Genomic DNA, 11,400 nt, shown 5'->3' on the forward strand with positions numbered 1-11,400 from the left:
TGGGAATCATGGTATTTGAGATATAGGCTTGGGTAGATCACCCTTTTCCATAAGGGTTAAAACATTTCACTGTCTAGACATGTAAGCCTAATTATACATTTTATAGATCTGTGTTGGCATTGTGATCATAAAACGAAGTACATGAATGCCCATATGGCTTCCCTTCAGACTCAATGCTTTTGCGGCATCAGTGCTCAGTGTTCTGTGTTGACACTAAGCTGTGCAATTAATGAAACGCTGACAGACAGAGCACACGCCACCATTGTTCAACTCAAGCCTCTCACGCAGTCAGCCAATGGGTGCGAACAGACTGTATCATGTCAGTGAGGGAGCACACACCAGCTTTGCACAGGAATTCCAGTTTTCTTATCTCCATGTGAACCAGGCACATAACCATAATGTTCTGTAAAATGTGCACTAATTCTGTCTGGGGAAACACAAAGGATGATATGCCTAAAGACAGCGCTATAAGACCCATTAATAAACACAATCACACAACTCCGATTTCTCAAGACTTTGAATTTAGTGGATTTATGGATTTGAGTCTGGAGTTTGTACATTTTATGACCAAGATGACTGCATCAGATCAGAGCTTGAGTTTTTCACCAGCACTCACCATTTCTTTTTCTCCTAAAATTTATAAAACACATGTCGATTACATGAAAGAAGATTGCACAAAGTTTCTGTTGAGAAACTCCGAGTCTCTAAATAAAATAATCTTTCACACTGTTTAATGTGTAATGAACCCCGCAATGAGGTGGGGAGGTGGTCAAATGCAATGCTGCCAACGGTCTCTCTGTGTGGCAGCCAGAACAGTTGAGTAGTCACGAAATCCATTGGACAAGAAACTGATTAATGGGGCTGACTAAAATCTGACACGCACATCTGGAATTTTAAGGATATTTACAGTGACGGGAATTACAAGCCTCTACACATCTAATGCAGTATCTTTGAAGTTAATGATTAATTATGCCTAACTCATTTTCTTCTGATTTTATTCAGTAGCCCTATGGCATGCTAAAATTATTGGAGCAAAGAAACCAGACAAACAATTTCCATCTGGGCTGTTGTAGAGCACAGAAATAATCTGGCATTCGTCTGGTAAAAACTATTTCTAAATGAATAACATAACTTTGTCTCATCAAATTAATTTGAGCTAATTTACTTAATTTTCACATACACACAATACATTCACAGCTTTGAATGTTGTGCCTTTTAGTAAAAAAAAAAAGCAATAAAAAATTAATCTACAATTACTTAGTGGCAAATGTCTTTGATTGAACTGATATATAAGCCATCCAAAAAATTATTTGATTATTGGATGATTTAAATAAATCATTGGTTACATACATTAAATTCATAAATATTAATTCAAATACATGTTGATTCTAAAAATGTTGGTCCTGTGTTTTGAGCAAAATATTTGGAGGTTTAAATTTCATGGTCTGCCACTAAGCCACCTCTGGGATCACTTGTTCCCAAGGGTGATGGGCTAAAGTGCAGAATTTTATATACATAGTATTCACAATTAAAAACAAATATGACATAAAGTTCGATGGGTAAAACATTCTCTAACAGTTGAATTATTAAATTCTAAGCCATATTCGATGCTTCATTATTAATCAACTGTGAATTATAATTATTGTTAATTATATTTTAATTAAATTATATTATAAATTATATTGTGAAATTTAAAATAATATTTTCATTAACAATTATTATATAAAGTTATAAAATAATAATTTTCATAATTATATATATATATTATTGATTGTTAAAAAAAAAAAATAATGATTATTAATTACTTTGATATCATATAGCTAATGCAGTACATTGTAGTTATTTAACTTGTTACCTAAACCTATCAGAGTGAGCTGGTGACACTCACATGGAAAAAGTGATTGGTCTGCTGCCGTGATTAAACAACCAGACATCAGGGTTTAGACTTCAGACTTAGACAGACTTTATTCTCATTTTGTATACACAGAGTGTATACAAAACGAAATTTTAAAGCATTCAGCTTTTCAGCAGTGAATGAGCAGCTTGCAACAGTGAAACGAGCATTTCCATTTAATAAGTGCAGCAGTGATCAGAATGTAAACAGTGGAGAGAAGGAAAACCAGTTTAACATGGTGCAAAACGCATTGATATGGAAAGGTTCCGAGCAGTCAAATAAGTAAATAAATAAATATGGTGCAAGATGCAGTAGAACATTGAGTTGAGTTCTATTTAAAGAGATTTTGAAAATTTGCCATTTAGTGCAAGTATGATGCATATATCAGGGTTTATTTATTTAAGTTGCAGCAGTGGTTTATTTAATCATGGAGTAAAAACACAATAATTATGAAATAATTCATGTATTTTGAAAAGTAATCTGGGCATTAATTTACTGTAAAATTAACTTTTATTAATAACATATGTCATTATTTAGCCTATATTGAATAATAAAAAAAAAAACCTCACAAATACTGCTTCTCAAAGCAATTTTTTTTTTCTAATGACAAGTTTATTCCTTTTTAAAATATCACATGCATACAGATTTAGCAAATACTGAATCACATCGAATTACTTAGCGTTTAAAACCTAAAAGTATATGAATGTACTAAAGACGGTGCAATAGCACCATCTATAGGAGAAAATGTGTCACTGCTTCTTACCGCACCTATTCACCACTTCTCTGCAAAAACATACTGCAGACCCGTGCTGCTGGCTTTAATTGAAAAAGGACAAGTAACCCCATTAAAATGTCGGACATGGAGGATGATTTCATGTGCGATGATGAGGAGGATTACGACCTGGTACTTAAAATTATTATCACCTTTTCGACGCTTGAATTTTCACAGTTTCTTTCCGCTGGGAGCTAATAGTGAAGTCACGTTAGCGTGGAGCTAGTTAGCTTTAGCTTTTTGCTAACATGAATCTGTCATTGCATTAATAACGTGGCTCCCTTGTTTACGTAGCGATTATTGTTATTAAATGAGGTCAAAAGACATTGGCATTGATCGATAGAGGTGTTTAAGTAAGATTGTCGCTTTGCTATGATATCAATGATCAAGTTACAAAGTCATGTTGTCAGCTAACTGCATGCTAGCTCCTGAATCTGACATGCTTACATCTGAATTATGCAGCAAAGAATCTGAAACCCTGATGGATATTCTTTTCATATATTCCTATTTTTGAATTTAGGAATATTCAGAGGATAGTAATTCCGAGCCAAATGTGGACCTGGAGAACCAGTACTACAACTCCAAAGCCTTGAAGGAGGACGATCCCAAAGCAGCACTTAGCAGTTTCCAAAAGGTGCAGTTATATTTCTTTTAATCGCCTTATTATCTGAATGTTTACCGAAAGCAAAACTTCATATTTGTTCTAAACAGGTATTGGAACTAGAGGGAGAAAAGGGGGAATGGGGGTTCAAAGCACTGAAGCAGATGATAAAAATCAACTTCAAATTGGTAAGTCATGTAACATACACTTAAGTTTTTTTGTTTGTTTTTTCGTTTTAGTCTTATTCAAAATCAGGATTAAACTGTTTATTGAATTGTTTATCTTGTCACCATAGACCAACTTCCCAGAAATGATGAACAGGTACAAGCAGCTCCTTACATACATCCGAAGTGCTGTTACCAGGAATTATTCAGAAAAGTCCATCAACTCAATTCTGGATTACATATCTACCTCTAAACAGGTAAACTTTTAAGTACTGTTATAGTTCCTTCAAATAACTTTATTATTATTCTATTAATATTAATATCCCTCTTCCAAAAGAAAATACAAATATTTAAATCTCTGTAGGCAAAGATGCACATTTTTTATCCATCAATGGTCTCTGCAGACCTCTAACATTGCACCCTGTATATATTTACTAGTGTTGCACCGATACCGGATATGAGGATCAGTGCCTCTAAATCAGAGACCATGATCTTGAGCTGGAATAGGGTAGAGTACCTTCTCTGGGTTGGGGAGGATGTACTGTCCCTAGTGGAGGAGTTAAAGTTTCTTGGGGTCTTGTTCACGAATGAGGGAAGATGGAGGGGTAGATCGATAGGCGGATTGGTGCGGCGTCTGCTGTGAAGCGTGCACTGTACCGGTCTGTTATGGTAAAGAGAGAGCTGAGCCAAAAAGTTAAACTCGATTTACCGACCGATCTACGTTCCAACTCTCATCTATGGTCATGAGCTTTGGGTCATGACCAAAAGAATGAGATCCTGTACACAAGCGGCTGAAATTAGTTTTCTCCGTAGTGTGTCTGGGCTCTCCCTTAGAGATAGGGTGAGGAGCTCAGTCTTCCTGGGAGGACTGAGAGTAGAGCCTCTGCTCCTCCACATCGAGAGGAGCCAGTTGAGGTGGCTCGGGCATCTGGTTAGGATGCCTCCTGGACTAGGGGTGTAAATCACTCCCATCATGGCGATTCGATTCAGTATCAAATTTCCTGAGCCAACATTTTGATTATATTCGATACTCAAGTATCAGCCATGTCTGTCTTGCCAACTGTTTACGCGAGTGTGTGTGTGCAGGTGGAAAGAGGGTAGTGGCAGAAGGAAGGACTTCAAAATCGGTAAAGCGCCACTGCAGCACCGGAGTCAGTATTACATCCAGGAGCAAATTGATACTCTTGCTGACGTGTTGATGCATCGGTACAATCGATACAAAACAATTATTATTTACAACCATATCTTGGGCGTCTCCCTGGTGAGGTGTTCCTGGCAAGTTACACTGGGATGAAGCCTAGGGGGAGACCCAGGACACGCTGGAGGGACTATGTTTCTCTGCTGGCCTGGGAGCACCTTGGGATTCCCCTGAAGGAGCTGGCCCAAGTGGCTGGAGAGAGGGAAGTCTGGGCCTCCCTACTGAAGCTGCTACCCCCGCGACCCGACACCGGATAAACAGAAGAAGATGGATGGAACCGATACTGCACTAAAATAGTGGTATCGGTATCGGCGAGTACCAGCAAATAGGGCACCGATACCATTTTGAGAGCCAGAAGTTTAGGGAGGCAATAAAAAGTTCTACTGGATTCACTTTGTATTAGTCTTTTTCCTGCTTCACAAAGGTAGGCAGCAGCTTGACAAAGCCATGATGGCAATTATTTCATATCCAAGTAGTATGTGGTTCTTCGTATATACACACACATCTGTTTTAAACAGATGGTATCGGCCGATACTGCACAGACAGTGTTGTGTATTAATCTGCACTAATCATAAGATAAAATAAAGTTAATGTTTTATAAGTTTAAAGTTGTTTTCCCAAATACTGTTATAAGAGCAATTCAAGGCCAAAAAGGAAAAGGAAAAAAACAGAGCAATGAATGGAGCCATTCAAGGCCAGAGAGGAGAAAAGCAGAGCAGTGAGTATGTGTAACTATTGCACCTGGCCCCAATAGGAGTGAAGTCTGCAGGACAACGCAGGGTTGAGGCCCCTTAGTGATAAGAAAGCACACTCAATAAAAATGAAATATTTGACATCTCAAGGTTGCCCAGCTCAGCAAAATTTGGCCATACAAAAAGAGTTGTTATTTTCAAGGCACACAGAGCGGTAATGGTCCCAGAAAGGGTGATGCTTTGACTAAGATACGAGGGGGGAGCAGTAGGCCAGACTGACATGGCTTGAAGCAAGGGAAAGATGTGTTCTGACATGTTTGTGACTAAACCGTCATAAGTTTCTGATTTGAATGCACCAGATGTTTTCATGGCCTGAGAGATTGCTCTCACAAGAATGAGATGTGTCTATGAATGTCACCGTGTTTTGCAGATAAATATCAATGTGACCTTTACCAAAGACTGAAATATGTTCTGAAGGGGGTTTTCCACCGATAAGAAATGTATAAAAGGGAGCTGGCTTCACCATTTGTTCAGCTTCGGCTCACCGGTGACCAGCTCAGTGTGAATGTGTTGTGTTTAGCAATAAACACACTTGACCCGGACTCAGCTGCCTCTGCCTAAATTTTTTGATCTTTGTTTGAGACTTTTTCTGCTTTTTAAGAACTTTGAATTTTTATAAAACTTAGCTTCAATTTTAAGTCGTCAAGAAGAGAATTATAGACGACAACAGGTATCAGTATCGTGGCGAAAAAATGGCATCGGTGCAACACTAATATTTACACTGTATTTTAAGACTTGTAATCTTAGATTGCTTTCCTATTCACTCTTGTTCTTGCTGTCTGCAGTGCAGCATGTCTTAAATTGTTGTTTTTCTGGAAACAGATGGACTTGCTGCAGGAGTTTTATGAAACCACATTGGAGGCTTTGAAAGATGCAAAAAATGATAGATTGTGGTTTAAAACCAACACCAAGGTACGTTGGAATCTCTCCTTAGTCTTAGGTAAGCTTACAAAGTTGTTTACTACTTTGATGCACACCATATTTGCTTTTTGTTTTTTGGTTTTTTTAAGTTGGGAAAGCTTTACTTGGAGAGAGAAGAATATGGGAAACTTCAGAAGATACTCCGACAACTTCACCAGTCATGTCAGGTATTAAATCCAGATAGATAATTTACCATGAATTGACATTTCTGTGGGCGTTCTATGAAATGATAGCAATCAAAGATAAGTGTAATGCAATTGTGACCAATACGTGGACAGTTTTCACATTCATTCATTATTCCATCATTTTTTCATTTAACCCCAGACAGATGATGGAGAAGATGACTTGAAGAAAGGCACGCAGCTGCTGGAGATCTACGCTTTGGAAATCCAGATGTACACTGCACAGAAAAACAACAAGAAACTAAAAGCTTTGTATGAGCAGTCGCTTCACATTAAATCCGCCATCCCTCACCCCCTCATAATGGGAGTCATTAGAGGTTTGTTAACTTACCATTCATCAGAGCCACCGATGCTGTCACATGTCGTGATCCTAAAGCTGTTGGCTGAATGCATCATCTTATATTCCTCCCTGACAGAGTGTGGTGGCAAGATGCATCTGAGAGAGGGCGAGTTTGAGAAAGCACACACAGATTTCTTTGAAGCCTTTAAAAACTATGATGAGTCTGGCAGCCCAAGGAGGACAACATGCCTGAAGTACCTGGTCTTGGCAAACATGCTGATGAAGTCAGGAATTAACCCTTTCGATTCTCAAGAGGTAGGTAAACAGCTGTTTTTGGTGTATTTAACTCCACTTAATTTATATTGTGCTGTAGGAAAAATGGAAACTAAGTTAAATGATTCCAGCTAATTTGTAGATTTAATAAAACAGCAGAGAAAAATTGGAGAAATAATGTTTGAATAAAATTTTTTCTATACTTTAACCTATGTTTTTCACCCCAAAGGCCAAACCATACAAAAATGACCCAGAAATCCTAGCTATGACAAACTTAGTAAGGTAAGTGTCAATCTACAAATGTTGTTCACACTATAGAGTAATTTTAGCAGATGTCACAATTTCACAACCGTTTTTATCTGTGATCCTGTTTGAATTGATAAGAGACTATATTGTGGGAGGAGTGGCTCAATTTTGTCACAGGACAATGACCCTAAACATTCAAGCTGTGCTCAAAATATTTTTATATGTTAGAATAGCTCGGTTAAAGTCCAGGCCTAAATCCTTCTGAGTGAATTGCTTTAACTGCTGTTAAACTGCTGTTAAAGTCAAATTTGCTGATCACAGATGCTCTTTATAGAATGTAACTGTTAACTGTAGACATGTAATAAAGGAGGGTTGAAGTAAACACACATACACACCTCCCTTATTAATATCATAATGAAAAATATACATATTTTCCCCTCTAATCTCATTATTGGCTTCTCTACATTGGTATATCAGAACAGATGTTCAGTTGTTCAGGTTTGAAGCAATAATAAGAAAATGTGAAGACCTTTAAGGCATGTCTATATTCCTACAAGCTACAATACAACAAATGTCAGAACTTCACTTCTGTTTGTGATAATCATCATTGAAATAGGAAAAGCTAGGTCTTTTCATGGTAGTTGTATAAATCACAGTTAGGCTTTTACAGGCGTTTCCTTGTTTGCTAGCTTTTGTTCCGGTGTTTACACTGAATAAGATACTGACTGTTAAGCCACGTTTCTCAGGCTCATATTTAAGATTTGATTAAATAAACAAGAAGCCAAGAGTGGACACCTAAAGCTAATATAAGAATAGGGTTTAGAAGAAAGTTGGATGTTTTGCAATATGTTCGATGACCCCTCAGGGCGGATTTTGTCATGCAGTTTCAAAAGACATTGAAATTATTAAAAGAAGTGAAAATGTTTTCCTTTTTCAGCGCCTACCAGAACAATGACATCACCGAGTTTGAGAAAATCTTGAAAGCAAACCACAGTAACATAATGGACGACCCCTTCATTAGAGAGCACATAGAGGGTGAGTGGAGTCTGTGACTCGAGTCGACGTGCCTGAGCAGTGGTTTGGAAAAATTGACTGATTTTATGATGTGACGTTTCAGAGCTCCTGCGTAACATTAGAACTCAAGTCCTTATTAAACTCATCAAACCATACACAAGAATACACATCCCTTTCATTTCTAAGGTGAGTCGGAACAATATTAGACCTTTTCATTGCACCATTGCTTTTAGATGTTGATAGATGATCAGATAAACACTGATGGCCCTGTCACTATCTGTAAGTGTAAGCCATTATTGTTTTTAGCAGGACATCTTACCAAATCCTTTCCTGTATATGCCTGTTTTTATGCTTATCAATTCTAATCTATCTGCCTATAATAAATATTGTATATTGTTACTAATAGAAGGATGCAGATACTAGGTACCCATATGTTAATATATTCATGATTTGTTTACCCCCCCCCATCTTTGTCATTTTAAAGTACTTAGAATAATGTCCCACTAATGCATTGCATTATGTGCCTCTTGTTTTTTTTCTCTTTTAGATGTAATAACATTCCTGTGTTTTTTTTGTTTGTTTTTTTTTTCCTGTCTGTGTTTCAGGAGTTAAACATTGACGTGTGTGACGTGGAGAGTTTGCTGGTGCAGTGCATACTGGATAAGTAAGCTTGTCCTTCTTTGTTTTGTGTGCACAGAAAAAGAAAAAAAAACACCTGAGTTCTTATTAATAGCATTTCCTCATAGTTTGGATGCCTTGACATGTATAAAGTCAGTGTGTCGAAGCTTCAGCTGTCATTAAGGTCTATTTGTTGGTTGGACTTGTAAACCTTAGACAACCCAAAGAATATATTACATTGGTAAGGGACAAGAAGTCTAAGTTATGTTTTATTTGTAGCTTTGTGACAAATGTTTTAGAGGTACAAAAACTAAACCCGGGTAAGAATCTTGATTGAGTTTGATTAGATATGTGGGTAAGAGCTTTCCCAGATGTTCTAAGTTTAGTTTTAGTATCTATCAAAACCGGGCCAAAGAAGGACCAGTGGTTCACCAACACGTTTCATTTAGACATGGGGAAAGCAAAAGCTTGGCTTAAGGTTCATGTTTAACAAAGGAGTTATTGTTGCTTAAATAGCTGAACAAAATCAATACTTTATCTGATTGAAATGTTTCACTTTTTTTTTTTTTTTCTCACTTGAACGCCCATAATTAGTGTAGAAAGTGCTAAAAGTAAACTTGTGAGCTTCAGAACAGGCACAGAGAGCAATGGCAGACAGTGGTCTGCTCTGATACATCAGGTTTTTAGTGTGTGTCAGTGTAAGTGTTTGTCACTTAGTTGGATGACACACAGCAAAAGGATGCACCGTGGGAGGAAAGAGGTAGGTGTGTTTCCATCAGCTTTTCTTGATGTGCAGTATTAGAAAAGCTGATGGAAATGACAAAATTTGAAAAAACTCCCTCAAAAAAAGTACATTGCTGGAAGCAACATCGCTATTGCTGGCTGACATGTTAACGCTAGAACAACTTGCCCTAATAGCAACACATTCATTAAAACTGTCCTCCATTACTGATCTATGGTGAGTGCTAGATTGCAGCCTCTACTTCCTGTCCACTACAGCCATGCACGACGACATAATGTGCGCGACTGTGACAACACCACACTTTGCGTCGCTTGGTTAATTTGCTTCAAACCAAATGGAATAAGTGCAAATTCACATTTCCTTTTTTGTTTAGAAAATGTAAAAGTTATCTTAAAATTTGCATTTCAGTTGGATGGAAACATGGCTAATTAGGGTTGTCCTACAGATAGGATTGTAACGATGTTAAAATTTCAAACTCGATACCGATACCCAGGTTTATATTTGTTGGAGGATTATACACATGAAAAATTTACCTTTTTCAATCTCAACAGAATGATTCAGGGTTTGTTAAGGTACATAACATCAAGTATGAGTTGTATAGCAGCTTAAACAATTGCAGGTGAGATGGGCATAACTAGCCTGATTTATGCACGCCCCACCTTGACGGCTTCTATGACTTAAGATTTGTTTTATGACTTTAGATTTGTTTTGCTAGATAAAAAAAACACAAAATTTAAGCAGTTGAATGAAGTTCATTTTCAATGGGTCATGGCACCTCTGGCATCAAATGTGCAACCCAAACAGGAGTAAAATATTTCGCTTGGTTGGTGAATGTCCTCCTTAGACATCCATAAAAAAACGTTCAACTGCAACAGTGATCTGCTGCACAAAGCATCAGATCCCAGCTGAATTGTTTCACCAGTACAAGTGAATAATTTAATAATAAAAGGTTTCTAATTAAGCCTGCTTTTAATTTGTAATTTGTTGTGATCTAGTAAAATTTATGTCCCTTATTAAAATTTAATTTTCAAAACATTTTTTCATTTGTTACAGCACAATCCACGGACGAATTGACCAAGTCAACCAGCTTCTAGAATTGGACTACCAGAAAAGAGGAGGCGCTCGCTACACAGCATTAGACAAATGGACAAATCAGCTTAACTCCTTGAACCAAGCCATTGTTAGCAAGCTCACATGATGACATATCCAATGAGAAGACAAAGGAATTGGCATGTTTAAATACATCCATAAAGTATGCTTCTTTGCTTCTGCCAGTATTCTCCTGCTCAGACAAGAAACACGGCTCGGGTTTTTGAGAATGCATCCGTTTCACAGACTCCATGAATCCCAGGAACGTTTTTCTTTGTTCTGATGGGAGGACTCCTGATTTTTTATTTTTTTTTTGTCTTTTTATGTTGATTGGCAGTGTCTTTCATGTGCACAAGACAAATATCTTGGTTGTATAAAAATGTTTGAACCCGTATTAAAGTCTGTATACATTTTAATGTATACTGTTGCCTGTGAATAAACTGATTTCCCTTACCACCATACCAGGTCTGAGCTGCTTTCAAATAACTATCGGGTTTTAAATATGTCCTTGGATGAATATATGCTATTGATGAGTTTTTTTTTTTTTTTTTTATCTTTATAAAACTTTAGAGTTTTGATTTTAGATATCTAGTTCTATCTTAAATTACAGAAGACAATCCTGGAGTTAATGTTGGCTGTTAACTTCGCAGCTAC

The 11,400-nt window shown here is 37.2% G+C and overlaps 1 protein-coding gene across 1 annotated transcript; it reads left to right on the forward strand.

The window, feature by feature from the left end:
* Positions 1-2,643: 2,643 nt before the first annotated feature.
* On the forward strand, positions 2,644-11,207 carry cops2 (COP9 signalosome subunit 2). Its single transcript, XM_038283416.1, has 13 exons — positions 2,644-2,798; positions 3,187-3,300; positions 3,378-3,455; positions 3,563-3,688; positions 6,204-6,293; positions 6,392-6,469; positions 6,627-6,801; positions 6,901-7,079; positions 7,267-7,319; positions 8,221-8,318; positions 8,401-8,483; positions 8,903-8,961; positions 10,711-11,207. Exons 1-13 carry the CDS (start codon positions 2,745-2,747, stop codon positions 10,853-10,855), a joined length of 1,332 nt encoding a protein of 443 aa, XP_038139344.1. The 5' UTR covers positions 2,644-2,744; the 3' UTR covers positions 10,856-11,207.
* Positions 11,208-11,400: the final 193 nt, after the last annotated feature.

The sequence above is a fragment of the Cyprinodon tularosa genome, unplaced genomic scaffold (genome assembly GCF_016077235.1).
Source record: "Cyprinodon tularosa strain WSP-4 unplaced genomic scaffold, ASM1607723v1 ctg193, whole genome shotgun sequence".
Classification (NCBI taxonomy): domain Eukaryota; kingdom Metazoa; phylum Chordata; class Actinopteri; order Cyprinodontiformes; family Cyprinodontidae; genus Cyprinodon; species Cyprinodon tularosa.